Source organism: Tamandua tetradactyla, chromosome 2 (genome assembly GCF_023851605.1).
Source record: "Tamandua tetradactyla isolate mTamTet1 chromosome 2, mTamTet1.pri, whole genome shotgun sequence".
Classification (NCBI taxonomy): domain Eukaryota; kingdom Metazoa; phylum Chordata; class Mammalia; order Pilosa; family Myrmecophagidae; genus Tamandua; species Tamandua tetradactyla.
Genome location: NC_135328.1, coordinates 60,013,742 through 60,041,719, shown reverse-complemented (window position 1 = coordinate 60,041,719; position 27,978 = coordinate 60,013,742). Strand labels below are relative to the sequence as shown.

General features: G+C 40.3%; 2 protein-coding genes across 12 annotated transcripts in view; one reads left to right on the top strand and one right to left on the bottom strand.

Moving 5' to 3' along the window:
- Positions 1-27,978, top strand: part of RGP1 (RGP1 partner of RAB6A GEF complex) — a 58,705-nt gene that overhangs the window by 3,500 nt on the left and 27,227 nt on the right. For 4 of the 8 annotated variants that reach the window (XR_013170338.1, XR_013170332.1, XR_013170334.1 and 1 more), the window contains exon 9: positions 15-4,670. Coding sequence is in view for 1 of the 8 variants with exons in the window: in XM_077147762.1 (XP_077003877.1) it covers positions 15-238 (224 nt within the window). In the remaining 7 variants the exon portion in view is untranslated. The other 4 variants (XR_013170337.1, XR_013170336.1, XR_013170335.1 and 1 more) reach the window with 4 other exon arrangements.
- On the bottom strand, positions 375-4,538 carry MSMP (microseminoprotein, prostate associated). Of its 4 annotated transcripts, XM_077147767.1 has the most exons (5): positions 4,448-4,529; positions 3,885-3,959; positions 1,349-1,705; positions 1,015-1,123; positions 375-653 (listed from the first exon to the last, which is right to left on the bottom strand). In XM_077147767.1, the coding sequence occupies exons 3-5, from the start codon at positions 1,476-1,478 to the stop codon at positions 473-475; spliced, it is 420 nt and encodes a 139-aa protein (XP_077003882.1). In that variant the 5' UTR covers positions 1,479-1,705; positions 3,885-3,959; positions 4,448-4,529; the 3' UTR covers positions 375-472. The 4 variants fall into 4 exon arrangements, with proteins under 4 accessions (XP_077003882.1, XP_077003880.1, XP_077003881.1 ...); XM_077147765.1 differs by having other exon boundaries at positions 3,885-4,538; XM_077147766.1 differs by lacking the exon at positions 3,885-3,959 and having other exon boundaries at positions 4,335-4,538.

Below are 27,978 nucleotides of genomic sequence, written 5' to 3'. Positions count from 1 at the left end.
ATTTTCTTCCACAGTGTCCCTGAAGTGGCGACTGCATTTTGAATTTGTAACATCCCGAGAACCAGGTTTGGTGCTCCTACCCCCCATGGAACAGTCTGAATCTGCCACCTGGACAGGGCCTGAGCAAGTACCTGTGGACACCTTCAGCTGGGACCTCCCCATCAAGGTGCTGCCTACAAGCCCCACCCTGGCCTCATATGCTGCCCCAGGCCCCAGGACCAGCACTATAACCATCTGAAACTGGCCCAACCACCCCACATAGCACTGCTTGTCTTCAGAACACCAAGAACCCAGCACCTGGATTCTAGTAGGGCCCATTTTTTCCAGCTAGGGCCCAGTGGCATGGACAATGAAAGGCAGGCTTTCAGCTGTAGCATTAATTTATTTATTCAGAATAAATTGGCAGCTGCTAGTGGTTTCTTTGGGAATGGCAGCAGCAGTAGGCAGTCAGCAGAAGGGTGATCAGTTGAGTTTAGCTGGGGTGGGGAGCAGGAGCTGCGGGATCAGGGGTGATAGCTGAGCCCCATTCTGGGTCAGGCCCTCCCCCTTTGCAGGGCAGCCGAGGATCAGATTTTTGCACCAGGAAGAATTGGCAGGTTCCTGCTTCCTGACGTACCTCACACCCTGCAGGGAAGTCAATGGGGTGCTGGGACCTGGGGAACCAAAGGATGAAGAAGGAGTCAGCATACTGAAGGGCCACCGTTATCTCTGCCCCATATTCCTGTTCTTCCAGTATTCTTCCTACATCTGCCTTCAGTGACCTCTTGCTCCCCCTAAGTAAGTTCTAGCCTATATGGACTTTTTCATTTCATTTTAAGATAATTCGCCTCCAGACCCACCCCTGCTTCCCTCACTCTGTAGCCTGAGGCCTTATCTTTCACACCCTTGGTGGTATCTTCAGATTTGGCCAACTCTTACTGCTCTCCATTCCTTCTCAAATCACAGTAATCTGGTCACTCACTGGCCATCCCTCATGTCATAGCCAAATTCTCTTGGCTCTTCTTGGTCACTCACGTGTCACAGCAGCCCACACCGACAGGATGCAGACAGGTGCAATGGAAACAGTCCTTGCGGAGCCAAGACTCACCTAGAGTAAAATACTTCCCCTCATAGTGACAGGGGGCTGGGGAAGAACAGGAAACATTAGTACAGGGGGCAGTGGTGGGAGTAGACTCAATTCATTCTGGTCTTGGAGGAGAGGGTAAGTGCACACTACTGCCATAGTTAGTTTTTCCTTCCTGTTTCAGAGTCAGAGGGAGTCTGGGTATTCTGACACAATCATTTCTAGGTCTCCGTCCCCCCAGCTCCCTCTGTTCCTTGTCGTGTCTAATGCCTCACCCAGCTTTACCTTGAGCTTGGAAGTAGCATTTGCTGTGGACTCCTGGGTGCTGGAGGAGTAGAGATATCACCAAGTAGATGATCCCCCAGCCTCCCAGGATCCCTTTGGCCTGTCCAGTCCAGAGCAGCCTCAGGGCCATTCCTGCAGCACAGTCCTCTCGAACCCTTCTTGTCTTCGGTTCGGCTATTCTGGTCTTGTCTCCTTGACTTTTGTTTCTCTCCTTGAGTCTTGGTTTCTCTCTTTCTCCCCTGGGCTCCTGTCTCACACCATCACTGTGCCCTCTGCTTTCACAGGCTTGGGGATGTTTATAAAGTGAGGACCCTGGCCCCCTGCTGAGTAGAGCTGGAAAAGCTGTAACTCTATTTCCTGAGGTGAGGGCATGAAAACAAGAGGCCTAGCTTTAACAAGCTGTGAGAGCTGATTCATGCCCCAGCACAGCTAGTGGGAGGGAGGTAGCCATGCAAGGGGCACTGGACTGGGCAGTTCCCCAGCAAGGAGGTGGGAGGGGTGAGGGCCCCCAGGTGGTCCCCAGATCTCTTCCCTGACCTGGAAAGAAGGAAGCATTCCACCATCCTCCTACCCCCACCCCTACACACACACACACTCCAGGGGTGTGTATGCTGGGATCCCTGCCTGGACCGGAGGGAGGCATTTCCTGGGGATGGCTAATCCAGTGCCCAAGCCAAACCGAGAAGTTGCAGTAGGGTGCGACGGCCAGAGGCTCCATCCAGGAGAGGGAATAAGCACCTGGAGTGGAGAATGTTTCTGACAGTCCCTGGGGCAGGGTCTCCCTGAAAGTATCCTGGAGGCAAGGCTATTTCTCAGGTGGGGGTGGGGGTGAGGGTGAGGAGTGTCTCTTTTCCATAGATACCCCGGAGACAAACTATCCATTGTTCATTAACCCAAAACATACAGCAGATGTAGCATTTCCCATACTTGGAGATGGTTCTTTCCCTTTCAGAGAGGACCATTTCTTCCAAATGCCCTAATAGTATGTCACTCCAGTTTCACAGAGGTGCCTCCTTTCTTTTCTACATGATGGATGAGGTTTTAGGAATTTATCTTCTGACATACTCTTTTGAGTTTCCTGCATGTTCTTATGGACCCCAAGATGGGTGATAGATAGCATAGGCTATGGGGTCAGACTACTTGGATTCAGATCCGGACTCCACTTAATAGCTATGTGACCTTTAGCAAGTTACTTCGCCTCTCTAAGCCTGTTTCCTTGTTTACAAATTGGAAATAATACTACGAACTCATAGGGTTGTTATGAGGATTTAATGAGATAATGCTTTTTAGCACTGTCCCTAGCACATAGCCTTTAGAAAATAGTAGCCACTATGATTGGTCTTAGAGTCCAGAGACAATGGGTGGACATTTTTCTTTGAATGATATTGAGCAGCTGTGTGCATAACTGAAGGCTTCTGTTCAGTTATGATATGCACCAGGGAGAATTGGCAGGTTCCTGCTTCCTGACATACCTCACACCCTGCAGGGAAGTCAATGGGGTGCTGGGACCTGGGGAACAAAAGGCTGAAGAAGGAGTCGGCATGCTGAAGGGCCACCTTTATCTCTGCCCCATATGATATTTCTCCAGATATACACTTGTGCCCCTTCATACTTAAATATCATCCCTACCACCACTTTCAAAAAACAAATACCTCCAGGAGCATTTTTGTTTTAATCCTTGTATCCTTGAAGTTCTGAAATTCTTGTTTGAGAAACAATGGTACTGATTAACCCTTCTTTCCCTAGTTCAGTACCCTCACCTCTGTCTGGCCCAGGAAAAGGTATCACTTTCTCATCATTTTTGTAGCTAACTTTAGAACCCCTGCTTTTTGCCCTCATTAGGATTTAGATTCTTCCCATCCCCACTCACTTGAACTCTCAAGTTCTCTCTGGCCACTCTAATGCTAGCCATCTCTGGTACTAAACGTCCCTGGGTAAGCTGGAGTTTTTGTTTTCATTTTCCACACTTCAAAGATCCTATTCCAACTATTTCCTTCCTACCCACAGGACCACTAGGGCATCTATTCCATTTTTCCTTCTAAGGCTGTAGTCCTGATGACTCTGAGATTTCTGCTCCCTGTCATCCAGAGAGTTAAGATACAGCTGTCATCCAGAGGGTCAGATACAACTGTGCCAGGCTCAGGGTCTTATTTCAGAAGCCCCCCTACTCTTGCCCCACATACTTACTTCACTTTTCCTGTCCCCATTACCTTGCCGTCTCCCCCATTCCCACTGGGCTTCCTTCACCTTCCAGCACCACCACCATATACATCTTCCCCCTGTTTTGGCTCCAGGTTGTAAGACCAGAAGATAGTCTATGGCCCAACTTTCCTGGGTGTCAACTAGACCCCTTTCAGGCCTTGCCTCACTTCTTCAGCATTCAGGAACATTATTCAACCTCTAACTCTAGTTGTCCTGTTCCAGAAAGACAGCTTAGGTGAATAGAGATACAGAATGCACCACATTCACCAAATGGGTTCCAGTACCCTTTCCATTTCAGAGTGCCAAGGGAAAAAAAAAAAAAAGCAGCTCTCACCCTTGAATATGGATGCTGGTGTGTAGGAGGCATGGCCTTAGCCTTCTCTTGGCTGGAGTAGGTGGATTAGGACACCTGCTAGACACAAGGGCTCAGAAGTCTTGGCAGTGCTAAGCTCTGCTGCTGCCTTTCTGGGGAAGGGGGTCAAGTTGACACCCAGAGAAGTTGGGCCATAGACTACCTTATGGCCTGGCAACCTGAAGCCAACCCAGTAAGAGGAGGATGTGAATGGTGGTGGTGCTGGAAGGCCAAGGGAACCCACTGGGAATGGGGGAGATGGTAAGGTAATGGGGACAGGAGAAGTGAAAGTCACCTATAATGAGGATTAAGTAGGTATATGGGGGTGAGAGTAGGGAGCTTCTGGTATGACAGCCCGAGTCTGGGCCAGGAACCTTCTCCCAGAAGTTGGGTGGGGCTACTGGAGGGTATTGCTAAAACCGGTTGCTTTGCCTGCGAAGTGTGTGTCGGGCGCATGCGTTGCACTCGGGTAGCTTCTTGGGGTTGGAGGCCACGGTTGTGATTGCAGAGAAAGAGTGTAGGGGGTTCAGAGGCCAGGGCCGAACCATGACTCCTGAGGAAGCGTCGCTCTGGGCACCAGTTGTGCGGGGTGCGTAGGGTTGGGGCGCGGCGGTTGGCGTGCGGGGCAGGGAGGGGGCAGTTGGCTCGCGCATGGGGACAAGCAAAACATCCGCCGGAGGCCCGGCTGGGCCGTGCTCCAGCAGCGCCGGGCAGGTGCACAGGGTGAGGAAGTGAGCGCATTCCGGTCCCCGGCGGGTCAGCCCTCCGGTGAGTCACCGCAGACCCCCGGCTGCAGCCGCGGCCGGATAGGAGGGACTGGCCGCGGCGAGAAGGGAGAGGAGAGCGGTCTTTGGGGATCGGGGGCCCGGGGAGAGATGTGGGAGGGGGCAGTTGGGCGGGAGGAGCCCTGGGAGGGTCGTGAAAGAGAGAGAGATGCACGGGGAAAGGCTCTGCCAACGTTTATGGGGGAAGGGGTTTTTAAGGGGACTCATTTTCTGGTTTCTCCACAGGCATGAAATGCGCTTAATAACAGTTTGATGGCTGAATGGAGGCAGATGGGGAGGGCGCTCCTGGGAGAATCAGATAAAAGGGCCCAGAGTGCGCACGTAGAGAGGGAAAGAGGCGCGCAAAGGAGAATGGGGAGATTGTGGGGCCAGAAAGGGAAGAGTAAAGGTTCTGAGAGGTTTGAGGCTGAGGAGCGAGATTCTGTTGCCTGAAGCAGTAGAAGAAATGTGCCAATTTAGGCCTTGGAGAACGGAGAGACTTTAGATGTAAGGTGAGAATTCCATATCAGAAGGGAAAGTGAAAGCAGCCAAACCTTAGAGATAAGGCTTCTGTGGAGAGTGAAGGGGGTTTAGGAAGTAGCAGGAGTCAGGGCTTTTGGGTGCAGTTTTGGCTGGATTATTAAAGGCCCTGAATGCCAGAATGAAGGATTTGGGTAGGGTCTGCCAGGTAGAGTGGAGCTGAGCCACCGCTGATTTTTGAGCAAGATAGTAGTGGGTAGCTTAAAGGCAAGATTATCGGTGTCTAGTATTATTGCCCGCTATTCAATGTTTTGAAAAATTAGGCACTGATCTGGTAATTTCAATAATAATTTTAAATTGCATGACTAAATTTACCAAATTGTGTACTTTTGTTGCATTTTAAAAGTTATTTTAAAGATTCTTAAACTCAGCAATTGCCTTTGACCCCAAACAAGAAAATCTGGGTCATTTAAGAAAAAATAGAGAATATCTCCTTATTTGGGTTCTGTTATTTTGTCCTCCTGTGTTTCAGCCTTAGCCCTATCTTATTCCCAGTGGCCTTTGTCTTCACTCCTTCTTTGCTCTGCTGGGCATCTTTAGAGGAAAACTTCACACTAACTTCCTCTACTATAAATTCTCTACCCCCTCTCAACTCCACACTTTTTGCCAACATACACTACCACTTCTTCACTGATTTTTTTTTAAACCCACAACCCTTGCTGGCTCTTTTCCATCTTTAACACTCTTCTTAAAAATCCTCTCATTTTCCTCCTTTCTCTTTGGTAAGACCTCAAATCTTTAAAAGGCTAGCTAGGCTTTGATTACTTATTCTGTGTGAGCCACATCTACCTTCCTTCCTCTTCTATTACTTGTTTCTTATTCTGAACTGTTCCTAAACACCATTATGCGTACTTTCACCCAGGCCTCAACCTTTACTCTGTAATTAAACATTCTTCCTCTAGATAAATAGTGTTAATGTTCCCATTATTTTCCTACAAGAAAAAAGTTTTCAAATTCACATCTACTTCAGTCTCTTCTCCCAACATTCTGTATCCAGAAACATGATGTGACCATTATCATAATGCTCACTATGTGTCCATTTAAACTTGGTGCTGTGCTAGGTGATTTATAGAGAATTTCATAATCCTGGTGCCAGATTCCTCAGCGCTTATAAATGCTAGATGTTATCACACATGCATGAGTTGATGAATGTCCTCATTACATACATACACACACACAAACACTAAAATGCATAGATAATAGAACTGTAAACCAATATATGAGTTTGTGTATATTAGTATGTTACATTATAATAAAAACAAATACAGGTTGGGGTGGAACACAGGGATGGGTGAATTCATAGCTAGTACAGAAGCTTTGGCATTCTGTGTTCATACTGAAGAAGGAAGGACTCCTGTGAAGTCCTATGAAGATGAGGAGACTTCATGAAGGAGGCTGTTTCAGGAGTTGAGAGAGATGACTTGTGGTGAATGTCAGGAGGATGGAATGGAGGGCCATAGTGCTAAGAACATACAATTGCTGTATGCATACAGGCCAGTTTCTCTGATGGAGAATGTAAAAGACGTTGTGGAAGAGAATGGTTGTAGTACTCAGCAACTGTATAGTCAAATTTCCAGTAATAACTCATAGTGAATTTTTCCTATTCCATCTTCTCCAGTTGGTACCATTGACACTATTCTTACCAAATTTGTCTTTATTATTTTTTCTGCTTATAATTATTACATTCATGATAGCCCCCTCACCAACACCCAACAAACCACATTAACCATTTTGACTAAATTCTTTCTTTTTATATGTTTCAGTTTTTCCAGGCTATTCCACCATCTGCTTTTGGTAGGAGTGACTTTTAAAAATTCCATTTATGACTCTCACCTTTATCTCATTTGTAAATTGCTCTTTTCTTAAAATTAAAGGCACAAAACTAGATACTTGAAAGGCATCTAATTCTTCCTTTTACTCAAAACAAGACTTAGAATTTTTCTTATCTCTGGAAGATGGTCAAGTAGGTCTTTGCTGATGGTCTTTACACTGAATGGAATGGGTTATTCCTTCTGTGGTTGGAGACTGCACGTTCTACCATTATCTAGCTTTAGTTACTTGTGAGTTCTTAAGCAGAAATCTGTTACTGTAATACATATATTAGTTCTGTTCTTTGAAACAATATGGAAGAAATGTACTTCTTTTTCAATGTAGTAGCTCTTTAAAGATTTGGAAAGGGTTTGTTTTTAGTTAACTGTTTGTCTTAGCTTTTTTATTTACTCCAGTGCTGTCTAATCAGTAGCCACTAGTCACATGTGGTTATTGAGCTCTTAAAAATTGTAGTTATTGAGCAGAAGAACGGAATTTTAAATTTTATTCAATTTTAATTTATTAGCCAGATGAGGCAAGAGGGCAGTATTGGACAATACTGGGAGTTAGTACCTGTCACATGTCTCTCTTCTTGGCTACTGCAGAAATCTTATGCTTATCTCATAAACAGTAAAAACATTTAGCTGGGCTTTTGGATCTTTCTGGAGCCCGATCTCATGTGTTGTCACAACTGAGACAACAAACCCAACCCTCAGAGTCCTGATGAGTAATGTCAGCTTTTATTGAAGGTTTCTTAGAAGGGGTAGAGAGTTGTATCTCACATCCTATAATCCCCAAAACATCTCTGCTTAATCTCTTTCTTTAAAGTCTCTCTCCCAATAGTAGCTGTACAATCTCTGCTTTTCTAAATCCCATTTCTCTAAAATAACTTTCTCTTCCTCCTTGAGCCATACTCCTCATTCTTTTTGAGCACCACCACTGTTCTAGTTTGCTAGCTGCCGGAATGCAATGTACCAGAAATGGAATGGCTTTTAAAAGGGGGAATTTAGTAGGTTGCTAGTTTACAGTTCTAAGGCTGAGAGAATGTCCCAGTTAAAGCAAGTCTATAGAAATGCCCAAAACTAAGGCATCCAGGGAAAGATTCCTTGATTCAAGAAGGCTGATGAAGTTCAGAGTTTCTCTCTCAAGTGAAAGGGCACATGGTGAACACAGTCAGGGTTCCTCTGTCATCTGGAAGGGCACATGGCAAACACGGCATCATCTGCTAGCTTCTCCTGTCTTCCTGTTTCATGAAGTACCCCGGGAGGCATTTTCCTTCTTCATTTCCAAAGGTCGCTGGCTGGTAGACTCTGCTTCTATGAAAGTGGCTATGTCATTCTGCTGTGTTTTCTCTCTGAATCTCTTTCATTCTCCACAATGTTTCCTCTTTTATAGGACTCCATAAACTTATCAAGACCCACCCAATGAGTGGAGACATGTCATCACCTAATCCAGCTTAAGAACGACTCTTGATTAAATCACATCTCCTGACCTAGTACTTCTCTCATTTTTGTTTCTTACCATTGCTGGAGATTCTTTATTTAAGCATCCTCTTGCAGAGGAATCCCTAGTGTCTTTTCATTACAGATCTACACTAGACAAATTGTAAAGCTACTTCTTCACAGTTTCCTTGACTATTTTTATTTCTTGAGGTTCTTTGCTTATAAGCTATTTGAATAAGTTTATCATCCCTCCACCTGTCTGGTTATGGATAAGCTGCATCCACTGAGGGAGCAGCATTCATTTCCCACTGTTGTCACTGACTACATCATCCTCCCTTGATTCCCTTTTTGGCTCACTATTATTGTCCATACCTCCTCCCTTTATTGTCTGTTGTTCTTATCTCTTCGTTATCCATATCATTAATGAAATTTAGAAATGAAAAAAAAAAAAAACATTTTGGGGTCAAAAATATTTTCGGGGGATGTCACATAAGTCTCTGTACTGTGGCCTTAAACTGTTTATGAAGTGTTGATGTCTCAGAAGTTGGGGGGATGAGGATGAGGAGGCAGGATCTCCTCCCTTGCACAAATTTCTCGACCTTGGCACTGGTAATATTTTGAGGTGGATAATTCTTTCTTGTGGGGGACTGTCTGGTACATTATAGGATTTTAGTAGCATCCCTGGCCTCTACCTACTAGATGCCAGTAGCACCCTTTCAATGGTGACAACTAAAAAGTCTCCCGACTTTGAAAATGTCCCCTGGAGGGAAAAAAAATCACCCCACTGCCCCCCTACTGAGAACTATGTCAGAAAATTGGTTTTCAGAAATTGATTAGATGGTTATACTTTTTCTACCCAGCTGCTGATTTGTTTGCTTAGCTTGGCTTTTTCAAGTTTAGTCTTTGACTTACTTGGTAGGGGTAGCCTTTTGAAAGTTTCAAGTTTCTGAGCCTCATCTTAGACCTCTTGAATCAGAAATTCTATAGGTAGAATCTGAATATCTACATATTTACAAGATATCCCCCTACCCCACCAGGTAATTCTTGTGCCCCAGGCTTGACCCTCCTGTGGCATAACTGCTGCATTACCCACACTTTTTTTTCCTGCAAGTCTTCTTGGTGTTTCATCTTTTCTTCCGCTCTTGGTGGCCCTTTGATGCCAACATAAATAAGAAGGCCTCAGGTTACCAGGACAACTGGAGCACAGGAAACCGTAAAGGCTCAGCTCTCCCACAGTCATCACAGGCTGTGGCTATGCTGGCTTGCTTTCTCCTTGGGGACTCAGTCCTACTTCCTATGCCCATTCTACCCAGACTGGCAGATACTCAGGCACAAGCCACAGACCCTGATTCCAGAAACCTGGTAGTGGAATATGGAATGGGTAGGATGAGGAATGGTGAATGAAGCTTCAATTCTAACATTAATATTCTGTGGCACTTTGTGATAATTGAATTTTGGAATGGTGAGAATTCCATTGCCCTATGAGTTGGCTAGATTGCAAGATTTGGAGTCAGGATGGTTCCCTTTATTTATTTATTTTTACCTGCTCCACTGGTTCTTGAGTTCTGGTTCTCTTTGGCTCCCTGATTAAATGTTTTTACAACTTGCTTTGGGCCAAAGACTTAACAATCTACTTCTAATCCACCAAGAGCAGCTACTGTTTAGCAGGAAAAGAGTAGTTATCAAACAATTTGGGTTCTGTTTGTATTTCATTATCAAAGCTAGTCATTTGTTATAAGAATGATCATCTGGCTTACGTCCCCTTAAAGTCATGAATAAATGAAAACCTACTTGTCTTTAGATGCTAAGAAAATGTTGAATTGATTCAAAAGTGGAGCAGGCACCTCCATGGAACATACATGGCAGACAAAGGAAAAAATAAAGGGTGATAAGCAGACTTGATAGCTGCCTTCAAATAGGTGAAGCCCTCTAATGTGGAGTAAGCCTTAGGTTTGCTTGGTTTAGCTAGAAAGGTGGAATAAGGACATTTTGCTCCAGAAGGTGGAATAGGACCTTTATTTTATTTATTTATTTTTTTGTATGGTATATGGCAGGGTCACTTTTCATTCTTTTTCCATGTATCCCATTATTGCTGCACCGTTTGTTGATTTTTTGTTGTTGTTGTTTGCTTTTTCCTTTGTTTTGTTCGTGTGTTTGTTTTTAGGAAGTGCATGGGCTGGGAATAGAACCTGGGTTTCCCGCATGGCAGACCAGAATTCTACCACTGACCCTCCAAGTACCTTTATTATAAAGGGTAGTTGTGAGGAAGAGGCAGATTTTGGCTAATAAGGAAGAATTTTTTAAATAATTAGAGTACCCCAAATTGCAGTGAGCTTAATTGTTAGGAAGTGATTTATTTGTGACTGAATTGTTTATATAGAGGTTAGAGTACTATTTGCACATGATTTGGATGAGGTGTTTTACAGAAATTGGATTTGGATCAGATGGGCCATAAGGAATTATAGACCAATTTAGTGAAAGTCAATTCATCTTTTTATGATATGATGGTATAGCAAGTGTTAAAGTTGTCACTATTGTCAGGCTCTTCTGCCAAGTTTATCCCTTGAGCCATTGAATATTAGAGTTGGTAGTAGGGTCTTTAAAGATTTCTCAAAATTTGTTCCCTGACTCTCTAGAGATTCCTCAAGGATGCATCAGAGCTGGCTGATAGGAGTGAAATGAAAGATGGCTGGGACCCTGAGCCCTTTGCCTGTACTTCAATCAGAGCAATCTTCGTTTTGCTTTACAAATTAGATTTCCTTGAAGTTTTATTTATTTATTTATTTACTTATTTACTTACAGGAAATAAGCGGTTCTGCTGAAAAAATAAATCTTAAAGGCTCTGGTATTTCAAACTTCATTTTATTGACAGGGATCAAATGCAGAGTGGGGAAGTATCTTGCCAAAGGTCGCACCTCTATAAATTTCAGTGTTGGAACTCAAATCTAGCTCTTTTAATTTGAATTGTTTGTTCTGTTTACTCTTCTAGTCTACCTTTTTATAATCCAGATAAATTCTTCATTTTACTGGCCACTACTATCATCCAGAATTTTATTTCTTCAGATCTACAACTCTGTATTAGCCACCTAAGGAGACTTTCTGCTACTTGATTTCTCCTTCTGGTCTATACTATATACACTGTTGCCATGTTATTCTTTGTGAAACATTGTCATCATCATGCCATTTCCCTGCTCAAGAACCTTTTCCCTATTGCCTGTAGGAACTCATTAGCTTGACACCCTTTAATGCTAGAAGTCTTTGTATTGGCAGTCTTTGGGATCTTCATTGTTCAGGTGAACTTGAGCCCAAATCCATCCTATTATAGGTAATTAATAGGCTATCTAATATGAAGAATAATTGAACCTCATTACTCCTTATCTCCAATTTTGGCAGGATTTTTATATGTTCAGTTTTAATCCAGTGTGATGGGAAGATACAAAAGAAATAGAAAATCAATACTTATGAAAGGCAAGTTGTATTATAACATGTATAATATAATCCTATTGGTATCACACATACCCACAATTTAAAAGTATATATTTTTATTAACAAAACAGCATACAAATAGAAACATTCTTATACATGGTGTACAATCAGTGACTCACAATATCATCACATAGTTGTATATTCATCACCATGATCATTTTTTAGAACATTTACATTACTCCAGAAAAGAAATAAAAAGAAGAAACTCATACATACCATACCCCTTTTACCTCTCCCTCTCATTGACCACTGGTATTTCCATCTACCCAATATATTTTAACCTTTGTTCTATTTGTTTATTTTTTTAATCCGTATTTTTTAGTCATCTGTCTATGTCCTAGATAAAGGGAACATCAAACACAAGGCTTTCACAATCACATAGTCACATTGTAAACAGCATATCTTCCCACAATCATCTTCAAAAAACAAGGCTACTGGATAGAACACAACTCTACAATTTCAGGTTCTTCCCTTTAGCCACTCAAATACACTATAAACCAAAGGATATCTATATAATGAGTAAGAATAACCTCCTGACTGTGTTTGAAATCTCTCAGCTGCTGACACTTTATTTTTTCTCATCTCTCTCTTCTCCCTTTTGATCAAGAAGGTTTTCTTAATCCCTTGATGCTGGGTCCTGGCTTATTCCAGGCTTTCTGTCCCATGTTGCCAGGGAGATTCACAACCCTGGGAGTCGTGTCCCACATAGGAGGGGAGGGCAGTGGGTTCCCTTACTGTGTTGGCTTAGAGACAGAGGTCACATCTGAGCAACAAAAGAGATTCTCTAGGGGTGACTCTTAGGCCTAATTTTAAGTAGGCTTAGCCTATCCTTTGCAGAAATTAGTTTCATAGGGGTGAACTCCAAGATTGGGGGCTCAGCCTATTGATTTGGTTGACCCCACTGCTTGTGAGAGTATCAGAAATCCTCCAAATGGGAAGTTGAATCTTTCTTTCTTTCTCCCCATCCCCCTAAGGGGACCCTACAAATACTTCTTTCTTCCCTGTCCAAATCACTCTGGGATTTATCGGCGCATCACACTAACCTGGACAAACCAACAAAATCTCAGGCCCTATTCAAGATTCCCTGTGCTTATGGTGTTCTACTAAACTGACCATAATCCTGTACTTACGGTGTTCAATTAAACTGACCATATGAGTTAAATTAGGAAATGCACTACCCAAAATAGAAATTTTACACCAAATAAACATCTCTCCCTTTAGTCTCACACAGAAGTTGAAGTTTTAAGATAGACAATATCATCCTTTACCCGGTCTTCTGATGTACCTTAGTCCTATCCAGATCAGCTTCATTCATATCTCTACTCGATGTCTCATTACTTTTTCACCTTTTTAAACCATTACTATGTGGGGTACTGCTGACTTTCATAGCTTCAGAGCTCTGACTCTGAGTCTTAGGTGTCACATAAATACCCGAAGTTTCTGCATACCTGCAATTTTAAAAACGAGTGAGGTGTATAGAAATTGTCTGGAAGAAAACACACCAAACTGACAACAGATATTAACTGATGAGGGAGATTGAGAAGACATCCAGGATAATGAAGGAAGGAGGCACTTAAAATGCTTCTTTCTCCACGGAGGAGAAGCCTTGCAGGATGGAAGGGAAGCCTAAGGAAGCAGGCCTTGAAACTGATAGAGAACATCTCGGGAGCTAGAAATGCTAATTGACTTGCCTGGTTCTGCTGCAAACTATTTCTTTGGTTGTTGCCTCTGATTCTGTTGAAGAATTAAAGTTCCAGAAACGGCAGTTAGCAGATTTTACCTTTGCTCTCTCCCCTTCCTGTGCTTTCACAGCCTTTTCAGTGCCTGACAGAGTTAAAAATGGTCATAATAAACATTTAAATAAAAACCTTATCCATCTGGCTCTTCTAGCCTGCGCCTCTGAAGGTGGTTTCTGTTCATACCCTGTTTCATAATGCTGCCAGAATACATGCCAGATTATTTTTTCTGTCCTATTTGGAAGGACCAGGCCCCAATCAGATTATGTACTAGAAGTGTTCTATTTTTCCATAGTGGGGATTCATGACTCTTAAAGCATTACCCTTCTAATAAAAAATTTGTTTTTCAACAGTTATCATAGCTTAGTCTAATTTTTAAAATTTTAATTTAGGTTGAAAATTAGAGTGTGCAAATTCATCTTATAATGTCTGTGGATTGGAATACAGATTCCCTAACCTCCCCCATTTCCAGTGGATAGAGAACTCATTGCTTTGGTATGTTTCAGAAAGCTGATGGATTGATTTACCTCTGTAACAATTTGTTAGCCAGCCGCTATTGATAACAAAAAAAGTCTTTTATATAACTGCTTAACTGTTTCAAGATTATTTTTTTTAATTATATTTCAAGAAAATACACCCATTTTAAGTGTATTTCAGTGAGTTTTGATTGATATATAAACCTGTGAAATCCCCCCATTCAAGATAGAACATATTTGTTACCACCTCCCCACCCCTCCCATTCCTTTGTGACCCTTTCTATCACTATATTTCTATCACTTAGATTATTTCTATCACTGTAGATTAATTTTGCCTATTGGAGAACTTCATATAAATGGAATCATGGGGTATGTACCCCGTGTCTGGCTTATTTTGCTCAGTATAGGTTTTTTATATTCGTACACATTGTTGTATTTATCAATAGTTCATTCCTTTTTATTGCTGAATCGTATTTTATTGCATGCTTCTTCCACAATTTGTTAATCCAGTCACTTGGTTATTTGGGTTGATGGACATTTGGGTTGCTTACAGTTTTGGGCCATTATGAATAAAGCTGCTGTGAACACTCACATATGAGTCTTCATGGATACATGTTTGCATTTTTCTATGATAAATACCCAGGAGTGAAAAACAAACAAAAAATCCTGCTAAACTGTTTTCCAAAGTGGCTGTACCATTTTTCGGTTACCAGCATTGCATGACAGTTCTTTTTGCTCTGCATTCTCACCAACACTTGGTATTGTGTTTTTATTTTTTCAATAATTCCGATAGTGTGTAGTGGTATCTCATTATGGTTCTATTTTGTATTTCTTTAATGATTAATGGTGTTGAGCATCATTTCACTTGCTTGTTTCATCTTTGGCAAACTCTATCCAAATCACTTGCCCATTTAAAAAATTGGATTGTCTGTCTTACCAAGTTATATAAAGTACTTCATATATTTTGGATACAAGTTCTTTGTGAGTGTATATATTAAAATATTTCCTCCAGTCAGTGACTTGTCTTCATTTTCTTTATGGTGTTTTTTGAAGAGCAGCAGTTTTAAGTTTTGTTTGTGTATAATTTCTTAACTTTTTCTTGAATGCTAGTGCGTTTTGTAAATCATTGCTCTCACCAAGATCTCAAAGATTTTCTCCTATGTTTTCTTCTATATCTAGATGTTTTATAGTTTTAGCTTTTACATTTAGGTCTATGGTCCATTTTAATTATCTGTAACTTTTGCCATGAGTGCACAACAAATGAAGTAGGAAAGGAATAATCTGGAATAAGGATGATTACCTCTCTCAAAAAAGGACAGATTGTAGAATAAAAAATTTAATTTTTGTTCTGTATATTATCACCATCTAATATTAGTTATTCATTATCCAAATATATATTGGTCAACTATTATGTGTCTGTCACTGTGTATCTGGCTCTGGAGATACAGTAACGAACACTGGACAATACCCTTCATCTCATGGAGTTTACATTGTAATGTATTTTAGTGAGTCTGCTAGTTTGCAAGCTGCTGGAATGCAATATACCAGAACTGGAATGGCCATTTTTTTAAGCATTATTTTTATTTATTTATTATTATTATTTTTACGTGGGCAGGCACTGGGAAACAAACTTGGGTCTCCAGCACGGAGGGTGAGAATTCTGCCACTGAACCACCATTGCCCTGGAATGGCTTTTTAAAAGGGGAATTTAATAAGTTACAAGTTTATGGTTCTAAGCCTATAAAAATGTCCAAACTAAGGTATCCAGGAAAAGGTACCTTAATTCAAGAGGGGTCGATGGGTCTGGAATACCTCTGTCTTCTGAGTAGTCACATGCCTGGCATCTGCTGGTCCCTTGCCCCTGGGTTCTGTTGCTTTCAGCCTCTGTTCCTGTGGGGGTTTCTCACTTTACTTCTCCGGGGCTGGCTTTCATCTCGGCTTCCTTTGGCTTTCTCCAGGTTCTGGCTTGCTTAACATCCATGGCGATGTCTGCTGGGCTCCAAGCATCTCCAAACATCTGTGTCTCTGTTCTCCAAGTGTGAGCATCTGTGTTAGTTCTGCTCTGAAGTTTCTGTTGGCTCTGTCATTTCTGACTCTCTCCCAAATGTTTCCTCTTTTAAAGGATCCCAGCAAACTAGTCAAGACCCAGCTGGAATGGGTGGAGTCACATCTTCTAATCAAAAGGTCATATCCACAATTGGGTGTGTCACATCTCCCTGGAGATAATCTAATCAAAAGTTTCCAACCTAGGGTATTGAATCAGGATGAAAAGATGGCTGCTTCTCTAAGATTGAATCAGGATTAAAACAGGCCTTTCTGGGATACATAATACTTTCAAACTGGCACAGTGAGCATCTATTGCTTACTTAGTAAAGTCAAGAGAATGTTTTTATCTCTGATTCCTCAAAATCTCGACTAAGACTTCACTTTGGATTGTTGTCTACCTGATGAATCCTGTGGTATTATAGGGCAGAGCAAGATCCTCTTTCTACAAAGGGCCACTGATCTGGAGAGGAAAGGGAATCTTGGACTACATATAGCCAAATATAATTCAGTGCATGAATTGATATAGTAATGCAGAATGAAAATCATACTAAATAATCTCAGGCTCCTGTTACTATTGAGGTATAGTGAGCAAGCATAATGCTTTCTTTAGTTTGGTTTAAGCAAAACAGTTTGTTTTTTTTCTAGATTCTTATTTTTGATAGTATCTTTTCACCAAAACATTTTACCAATACTATCCTTCAGAATAACTCCTAGGTCCCTTTGCTGATAGTCAGAGGACCAGATATTTTCTGTAAGTAACCATTCATATGTTCTTTAAAATATTTGCATTAATGATACCACCATTTTCTAAGCCACTTCAAGTATCAATAAGTACTATTATTAACATTTATAAACTAATAGGAGTATTAGATAACTAGATAATAAGTGGTATTAATTCGGAACAGGATGAGATTGCTGCGGTCCAGGTTGGCCTTCATAGACAAGGTAAAGCTTAAACTAGGCCTTGAAAGATGAGTGATATTTAGATAAATAAAGATAAAGGGGGCAGATTAATTTGGTGGTAGTATGGATTTGAAGGAAGAAGAGATTAAAGGTCAGCAAATACTCCCAATGCATAGTATGAATCCCCTACTGTCCATCCATAACAGACGTTATTAATGTATCATGATGGCATTCTTTCTTGCTGAGCCTGGACACAACCTGTTTTAAGCTAGAACTAGGTAATAGGAAATGAAATGGTAGCATTAATGGAGACATATTCTGAGAGAGGCATTAATGCAACTTGGTGAAAATGTCTGTTCCTTGGGGTCGAGATGTGGGGTACTTCCCACGAGCAACAGGGAAGCTCTTGGTGCAGAGACTGTGAAGGGCTTCTGTGCTGAAAATGCAAATATCTGAGGGTGTCTTAGACGTCACAGCCAGACTCAGAAAAATAGTGCCAGGGAGAGATTCAATACAATTTATCCAGCCAGAGGGCGCCACTCAGGCAATTTCTAGGGTGAGAGAGACCCTAGAATTATAACAGCCACAGAGTTGGGCTGTGATTGCCAGCAGAGTAAACAGGAAGTGGGAAAAGGAACAGTGCCTTGAAAATCTAAGAAGCTAGAGAACCACCTGCTCAAGTACTTTGTCTCATTCCTGTTCCAGCAGAGTCCTTTCCCTTCATAATCTAGATCCATTTCAGGCAGAGAAGCAGGGGAAGGGGAGGCAATCTGAGAGATGGAGCAATTTTTATTCAAGAGAGTCTGAAGGGATGATGGTTTAAATGATCAAATTGAAGTTTGTTAAACTGGTTTGGGAACTTAATGAAAACATTAAGATCAGCAGCTGTGAAGATGTGCACTCCCCTAGCATGAGCAGAGGTTGCCAGACCACACTTGACGAGGTAAGGAAGGACTTAATGTGTAATGATTCAGGCCTTCTACCTCTTTCCGAGAGAGGCTAATTGGACCCATCTGAGATAAGTTAGGACAGATGCCAGAGGCAAGTGGCCTCACTTAGCAGGTGGCTCAGTGCAAGCAGGAGCATGGGGATGCTTCTCCACATGTACCTGTCTCAGCACCACCAATGTCCTGGTACCAGTTGTACCCATTGCCAAGGAAGAACCATGTTCACTACACCTAGCCCTATCAAACCTGTGGCAGATTCTTATGGTATACTGTTTCCATAGACATCCACCTTTGCTCTCACCTCACCATGAGGAGAGATAATCCAGTCTATCTGGATTGTGTCATTTATTTATATTAATTCATTTAAAATAGTCATTCTAATTTTCATTTCTTAATTCTAATATTTATTGAGATGTTATGCCTAGGTACTAAGGATGTAGTATTTTATAGAAAGTAGGCAATAATATGATTTGGGCAGAGGGATCAGCATATGCAAAGGTGAGAGAACATGAAAGGAATGAAAATTCTGTGGATTAGGAGCAAAGAGTAGGGATGTGATATGAGATAAGATTGAAGAGATAGGTGGGGGCCAGATTATGTAGCACTTTGAAATCCATGACAAGGTGCTTGTATTTTCATTCTAAGGACAATGGGAATCATGCAAGGGTTTAAAGCAAAGTGTCTTGGTCAGCATTGCATTTTAGCTACTTTATAGACAAAGGATTGGAGAGGATCAACGTTAGATGCTGGGAGATGATGGTGATTTGGACTACATAGGGCAGAGGCAGTGGAGAAATGGATGGATTTGAGGTATATTATGGAGATATATCCAGCAGAACTTGGATATGGTGAGGGAGAGGGACAATTCAAGGATAACTCTGAGGTTTTTGGTTTGATCATCTAGGTGGATGGTGGTGGTATTTACTAAGTAAGAGAGTACTGGACTGGGAAGATATTTTGGAGATAAGAGAGTACTGGACTGGGAAGATATTTTGGAGATACATGGTGTGTCTCTTTTAGGACATGCTGAGTTTGACGTGCTTGCAAGACCACCAGAAAAGAGATCCAGTAGGAAACTGGATCTCTGAGTTTAGAGCTGACAAAAATGGACTGGTGATTTAGGCTTGATTACAACAACATATAGAAATAGTTGTTGGAGTCATGGTTTAGATAGATATAATTGTAGAGAGACAGAGCCAAGTGGAGAAAAAAGTCTAAAATAGAGCCCCAAGGAACTCCAATCAATCCAGGAGCAGGCAAAGAAAGAGGCCAGTAAGAGAAAGAAAGAACTGCCTAGTGATTGGAAGAAACGTGGAGAGTGTGGTGTCATGTAAGGTGTACAACTACAGTCTGAGAAGTGTCAGAAGTGCCAGAGTGTTTGGTTGGACACCTCGTGGTGCTGAAGTTACCTGTAACTTTTGATGGATTAGTGGGCTATACATCAGAGGATCAGAGGAGCACATCTGGAATTCACAGACTCCTCAAGCATCCCCCTAATAACACAGCAGCCTCCTACCTGTCAAATCTGAAGAAACTCTGGACTCCACTCAGGTAGCAGGGATTCAAAAGTAGAAAGTGTCCACACAGATGTATCACCTTCAAGGCTCTGCCTTTAGTCTGGTGAAGTTCAGAGTGAATCCCAATGTATGAACCTGAACTATCCCATATTTCCCACAAGAATTTTGTTATACTCATATCACTTCCAAGAAGCTGATCTTCACCCTTTTTTTTTGTCTTTGCCCCGTCTTCACCACTCTGATTCTGGTGCCCAGTTGATTCCTCTTGGCTCTCAGTCTTTGGTTTAGTTCAGCTAGCGTTCCCTTTCTGAGGAGCAGTTTCCATAAATACTTATAACCCCTTTGCTTGGCTGGCAAGCCCCAGAGCAGTTATCACAGAGCATGGCCTAGCTTTATAGGTCTAGTTGTATAGATGCTTCCCTTATCCCTTCTGGAGGTGATACTGGCTTTGAGACCTGGAAATTATGCTCAACTGTTTAACCATCTCCTTCTCTCCTGTTCCACTTGTCTAAAGCATATTTATTAGCTAGATAGTAAGGCTGGTTCTACCCTTCAGTGAAGCTAAGCTAGTAACCGAGCCTCATCTTACTAATGGCCATAAGACATTATTTTGTATGCTGTATGGTGGGAGTCACCTTTCTTTGTTTTTCCATGTGCGTATCCCCTTATTGCAGCACCATTTGCTGAATTTTTGTTGGTTTGGTTTTTCATGTGTTTGTTTTCTTGTTTGTTTGTTTAGGAAGTGCATGGGTCAGGAATTGAACCCGGGTCTCCCACATGGCAGGCGAGAATTCTACCACTGAACTTGCACCGCGGCTGTAAGACTTTTAATAACTTACCCATGGAGTCATATTCTGTGGAGCCTTTCTACCATGTGTTTCTTCCTTGCCAGGATTACCCAAAGCTTAGCTAACTGTTGCTGTGTCTGCCTATTCTAAAATTCTATAAACTTTCTGTGTATTGGGTCTGAGGGGTGTCTCTATTTGTCAGCTTATTTCAGGACCTGTGATTAACATGCCCTGAGCCTAAATAATGAATTTGCAAATCACTCAGCTTTCAGTTTCTATATAAGAGAAGTTTAAGGGCAGAAGTCTGATTGGGTGGTGGGGAGGCAGACAGAAGATGTGTCTTGAAGCTGAGTCCACAAGAGTAATGTGATCAGCTGATGAGGACTGACCAGGAAAATATAAAGTATGATTAATAAACATGTATACTTTACTCATGTAAGTGAGTTTCGTAATGTGGAACCTAGGATTCTTTCCACTCCTTCTGTTGGTCAGTTTTTAGCATTTCTTTAGTTTCTTTGTTAGCCAAACAAGGTATGACACCATCAAACTGAAATTTTAAAACACAATTTGCTAATTTCCCCCCCTACTTATACATTATTTTTATTTGGTTTGTTCATTGCTGTGGGGTGGGGAGATGCACTGCCACTTATGCCAACAATTCTTCCTCAAATCCTCCAATCAGTCATTCCCTTGGGGAGTTGTACAATAAAATGCTAGTCATTACAGTTGTGCAATATCAAAATAACTTATATATACCACAATGACAGCGCACATGCCCACACCCGGGGAAACCAGGGTCATTTTTTTCCCCCAGAAGTTATCTGCGTTTGGGTGCTAGGTGATGCCATGACTGTGGATGAATTCATGGAGGAAATGAGTATGGAAAGAAGAATGCAGAGAGCTGAGGAGACAGGCTTCCAGGAGAAGCCCATAGTTCAGAGGAGGAAGAGGAAGAAGAGGAGGAGCTGGACACTGATGGGTGGATGAGTAGGAGAATGAGCTGTCTCTGAGGCCACAGTGAGAAGGAGGAACTTACTCCCATTTGTAAACTAGGAACTTCACTGTGTTCTTCCTCATCTAGCTCATTTATAAATTTTTTTACTAGGTTATTCAATTCTATTCAAGTATTTATTGAGCTGCATACTAACTGTGGAGGGGGGGGTCTAAAGGAGGTTTAGAGTTGTATTAAATAATATGTCTTTATAAACAAACATGCTGGTATCTAAACATAAAAAATCTATTATTATTGGTGTATTGTTAAATGGAAATGACAGACCTATTTCTTTTAGCTTTATTTTAGCTCTGTGATTCCTTTTTAAAATAAAACTCATGCTTTTTTTTCTTATTACAAAAGTAAAATGCAATTAATGAAAATAGTTATCTAATAAAATGTCTAGCCAGTATCCCCTAGAGATGGCCATTCTTAAAATTTTGATTTATACCATTCCAGGTTTATATTATGAATGTGTCTGTGTGCATATTTTAATGAAAGTGGACTCATTCTGTACATTTTTCAACCTTTTGTTTTCATTTAGTGATGTGTAGTGAAGAAGCTTGGGTATCGTAAATCTGGAACAATGCTTAACAAGCTGCTTGGATTTTAACAGACGGGTGTAACATAATTATCTAATGCCTGATTAATAGAAATGTAAATCTTTCCTACTTTTTCATTATTATAAGCAATTCTGTGATATCTATATTGAGGCTAAAACTTTGATTGTTTTCTTTAGCTAAAATTCTTGAGTGGAACTACTGTGTTAATGGTAAAAATATTTTATTTTTATCTTTTTTTTTCTTTTTTAGTTGCTATTGGTAAAAATATTTTAAAGGCATTTGATACAGAGTGTCAGATTGCTCTTTGACGTACTGATTATAGACCCACTGGTGATATGTGAGAGTTCCAATTCCTGCACATTTGCTAGCATTAGGTATTATTATTTCTAAAAATCATTTTTTATCGGTGAATAAATGGTCTCATTACTATTTCTATCTTAAACCCACTTTTTTTTATCAACACAATAGACTTTTTTTTCTTTTTTTCTGGAATATAACGTATACAAAAAGGCAGTAAATTTTAAAGCACATTGCAACAATTAGTTGTAGAACAGATTTCAGAGTTTGATATGGGCTACAGTTCCATAATTTTAGTTTTTTACTTCTAGCTGCTCTGAGATACTGGAGACTAAAAGAAATATCAATATAATAATTCACCAATCTTATTCATTTGTTAAACCTTACCTTCTCTGTATAACTCCACAATTACCTTTGATCTTTCTCCCACTCTTTAGGGGTATTTGGGCTATACCTATCCTAACTTTTTCATGTTGGAAGGGGCTGTTGATAATATGGGATAGGGGGATGGAGCTAGCTGATATTCTGGAGAGGCTGGCCCTTCTTCATTTAAGGACTTATCAGGTCAAGGGACCCATTTGGGGGTTGTAGGTTTGGGAAAGTTACTCTAGTGCATGGAATCTTCGTAGAATCTTATATAATGCCCTAGGTATTCTTTAGGATTGGCTGGAATGGTTTTGGTTGGGGTTTGGCAAGTTATGGTAGGTAGTAATGTCTAACTGAAGCATGCTTAAGAGTGACCTCCAGTGTAGCCTCTTGACTCTATAACTCTTTCAGCCACTGATACCTGATACCTTATTTGATATACTTCTTTTCCCCCTTTTTGTCAGGATGGCATTGTTGATCCCACCATGCCAGGGCCAGGCTCATCCCTGGGGGTTATCTCCCATACCACCAAGGAGACTTTCATCCTTGAATGTCATGTCCCATGTAGGGGGGAGGGCAATGATTTCACTTGCAGAGTTTGGCTTAGAGAGAGTGAGGCCACATCTGAGCAACAAAAGAGGTCCTCTGGAGGTGGCTCTTAGGCATACCTATAGATAGGCTAAGTTTCTCCACTACATACATAAGCTCCACAAGGGCAGTCTCAAGATCAAGGGCTTGGCCTATTGATTTGGGTGTCCCTCATGTTTGGAACAGTATCCGGGTTTCCCCAGTGGTAAAGTTTAATAGTTCCTACAGGCACTTTGCCAATACTTTTTGACTCTCTGCTTAATATACTCTGGGATGTATCTAGGCATTACATTAAGCTGTACAGGATTAAAGGCTCTCATTCTTATTCTGGGCTCCCTATTTGGATTGTTTAAATGATCTACCCAGACAAGTTGAGTTAGATTATGTGCTACAGAAAACTTAGGTTCTTGGCATAATAAAACATTCTTCCTTTGGTCTCAAAGAGTAGGTCAAGTTCTAAAATACATGCAATGTCTTTCTTTCCCCTGTATTCTGAATTACCTTAATCCTGACATCATTGGCTTCATTTTTATCTTTAAATACCAGGTTATACATATATAAAACAGCCCTCCAAATCCAGAAATAACAATTACCACTCTGGCCTAAATATGACTACTATAAGAGCTTACAGTCTAGGCCCCAATTTTCTTATAAGTGTTTTCTAAATAAAATCATACAATATTTGCTCTTTTATTTCTGGCTTATTTTGCCTCACCAAATGTTGCACAGTTTCATTCACAATTTTAGATAATTTCATTGTTCCCAAGAGAAAGAAAACCAATAAACACAGCCTTGCCAAATAAAGGAAATCTAGACCGCCTCTTAACTCTTGTTTTGCCCCCCATTATTTACCTCTGGTGTTGCTGTGGTAGTGCTGATGGTTTCATTTTGAACATAGCTCATAGAATGGCAAAACAAACAAAAAAAAACAAACAAAGAGATAACAGTGCCAAAGATAGGAAAATAAGTATGGGAGAAAAAGCTCAATGACTATTTAGTCAAATTCAAGGGTTTTTAGATGAAATATTATACAACATAAAGTTTGAAAAATAAAGATATTCATATCTTTAGCCCATTTTATAATTGGGTTGTTCATTCTTTTGTTGTTGAGTTGTATGATTTCTTTGTATATACAGGAAATCAAACCTTTGTCTGATATGTGATTTACAAATATTTTCTCCCATTGAGTTGCTCGCCTCTTCACCTTTTTGACAAAGTCTTTTGAAGTGCAGAGCATTTGATTTTGAGGAGTTCCCATTTATCTATTTTATCTTTTGTTGCTTGTGCTTTGGGTGTAAAGTTTAGGAAGCTACCTCCTATTATTAGGTGTTGAAGATGTTTCCCTACATTTTCTTCTAGAATTGTTATGGTGCTCATTCTTATATTTAAGGGTTTGATCCACTTTAGGTTAATTTTTGTGTAGGGTGTAAGATAGGGGTCCTCTTTCAGTCTTTTGGCTAATGATATCCAGTTCTTCCATGCCCAATTATTGAAAAGACTATTTTGTCCCAGTTCAGAGGATTTAGGGGCCTTGTCAAAAATCAGTTGGCCATAGATTTGATGGTTTATTTCTGCACTCTCGATTCAATTACATTGGTCAATTCTTCTATCTTTGTGCCAGTACCATGCTATTTTGATCACTGTGGCATTATAATAGGTTTTAAAGTCAAGGAGTGTTAATTCTCCCACTTCATTCTTCTTTTTAAGGATGCTTTTAGCTATTCATGGTCTCTTTCCCTTCCAGGTGAATTTGGTGGTTAGCATTTCCAAATCTTCAAAGTATGTGGTTGGAATTTTGATTGGTACTGTGTTGAATCTGTAGATCAATTTGGGGTGAATTGATATCTTAACTATATTTAGCCTTCCTATCCATGAGCAGAGAATGTCTTTCTGCCTATTTAGATCTCCTTTGATTTCTTTTAGCGATGTTATGTAGTTTTCTGTGTACAAGTCCTTTATTTCCCCAGTTAGGCTCATTCCTAAGTATTTGATTCTTTTTTTAGTTGCTATTCTGAATGGAGTTTTTTCCTCAGCTGACTCCTCAGTTAGGTCATTGCTTGTATATAGAAATGTTACATATTTTTGCACATTAATTTTATATCCCACCACCTTGCTGAATTTGTTTATGAGCGCAAGTAACTTTGCTGTAGATTTCTCAGGATCTTCCAAGTATAGTATCATATCATCTGCAAATAATGAGAGTTTTACTTCTTTCTTTCCAATTTGGATGCCTTTTATTTCTTTGTTCTTCCTGATTGCTCTAGCTAGAAATTCTAGCACAATGTTGAATAATATTGGTGACTGTGGGCATCCTTGTCATGTACCTGATCTTAGGGGGAAAGCTTTCAGTCTCTCTCCATTGAGTACAATGCTTGCTATCGGTTTTTCTTATATTCCCTTTATCATATTGAGGTAGTTACCTTTGATTCCTATCTTTTGAAGTGTTTTTATCAGAAAAGGATGTTGAATTTTGTCAAATGCTTTTTCAGCATCAATCAAGATGATCATGTGATCTTTCCCTTTTGATTTGTTAATGTGCTGTATTATATTAATTGATTTTCTTGTGTTGAACCATCCTTGCATTCCTGATATAACCCCCACTTGGTCATGGTGTATAATTCTTTTAATGTGCTGTTGGATTCGATTTGCTGATATTTTATTGAGAATTTCTGCATCTATGTTCATTAGGGAGATTGGCCTGTAGTTTTCCTTTCTTATAGCATATTTACCCGGTTTGGGTATTAAAATGATACTAGCTTCATAAAATGAGTTAGGTAGAGTTCCTTTTTCCTCAAGTTTTTGGAAAAGTTTGAGCAGGATTGGAGTTAGTTATTTTTGGAATGTTTGATAAAATCCCCCTGTGAAGTCATCTGGCCCTGGACTTTTCTTTGTAGGAAGATTTTTGATGACTGATTGAATCTCTTGACTTGTGATTGGTTTGTTGAGATCTTCTATTTCTTCCTGAGTCAGTGTAGCTTGTTTGTCTCCAGGAATTTGTCCATTTCTTCTAAGTTGTCTAGTTTGTTGGTGTATAGTTGTTCATAGTATCCTCTTATGAGTTCTTTTATTTCTTCAGGGTCTGTGGTAATGCACCTTTTCTTATTTCTGATTTTGTTTATTTGCATCCTCTCTCTTTTTTTCTTTGTCAGTCTTGCTAGTGGTCCATCAATTTTATTGATTTTCTCAAAGAACCAACTTTTGGTTTTACTGATTCTTTCTATTGTTCTTTTGTTCTCCCATTCATTTATCTCTGCTTTAATCTTTGTTATTTCTTCTCTTCTATTTGCTTTGGAGTTAGTTTGCTGTTCTTTCTCAAGTTCCTCCAGGTGTGCTGTTAAGTCCTTGATTTTTGCTCTTTCTTGTTTTTTAATACAGGCATTTAGTGCAGTAAATTTCCTCGCAGCACAAATTTTCCACATCCCATAAGTTCTGATAAGTAGTATTCTTATTTTCATTCATCTCCTGATAGCTACTTATTTCTCTAGCAATTTCTTCTTTGACCCACTGGTTGTTTAAGAGCATGTTACTTAATCTCCATGTACTTGTGAATGTTCTCATTCTTTGGTGGTTATTGAGATCTGCCCTCATCCCATTGTGATCAGAGAAAGTGCTTTGAATAATTTCAATGTTTTTAAAGTTATAAAGATCTGTTTTGTGCCTCAGAATATGATCTATCCTGGAGAATGTTCCATGAACACTTGAGAAGAATGTATATCCTTGTGCTTTGGGGTACAATTACCTATATATGTCTGTTAGGCCTAATTCATTTATCAAGTTATCTAACTTCTCTGTTTCCTTGTTGATCTTCTGTCTGGTTGTTCTATCTATAGAGGAAAATGGTGTGTTGAAATCTCCTTCTATTATTGTTGAAACATCTATCGCTCCCTTCAGTTTTGCCAGTGACTGTCTCATGTACTTTGGAGCTCCTTGATTGGGAGCATACATTTATGATTGTTATATCTTCTTGGTGAACTGAACCTTTGATTAGTATATAGTGTCTTTCTTTGTCTTTTATGGTGTCTTTACATTTAAAGTCTATTTAGTCTGATATTAGTATAGTTACTCCTGCTTTCTTTTGGTTACAACTTGCATGGAAAATCTTTTTCCATCCTTTTAATTTCAATCTATTTGTATCCTTATGTCTAATATGAGTCTCTTGTAAGCAGCATATAGCTGAATTATGATTCTTAATCCATTCTGTCAATCTGTATCTTTTAATTGGTAAGTTTAGTCTGTTAACATTCAAAGTTATTACTGAAAAGGTGTTTCTTTTTTTAAATTTAATTTATTTTGTATTATCAAATCAAAACAACTTACAAACATGAACATTTTTAACAGACAAACATTCCATGTATTGTGTACAATCCATGGCTCACAATATCATCACATAGTAGTATATTCAACACCATGATCACTGAAAAGGCTTTTCTTCATTCCACCATCTTATCTTTTTTATTTTATTTGTCAGATCTATATATTCTTTTTCCTCTTTCTCTTTGTATTCTTGAAATTATCTTTAGTGGTACTCTTCAATTCTGTGCCCTCCTCCAGACCTCCCTCTCCTGTCTTTTTTTTTTTTCCAGCTGGCGGAATTCCTTTTAGTATTTCTTGTAGGGCCAGTCTCTTGTTGACAGATTCTTTCAGGACTTCTTTGTCTGTGAAAACTTTAACCTCTCCCTCAGTTTTGAAGGACAATTTGGCTGGATACAGAATTCTTGGCTGGAAGCCTTTCTCTTTCAGGATCTTGAATATATCATACCACTGCCTTCTCACCTCCAGGGTGCCAATTGAGTAATCTGAACTCAGTCTTATTTGAT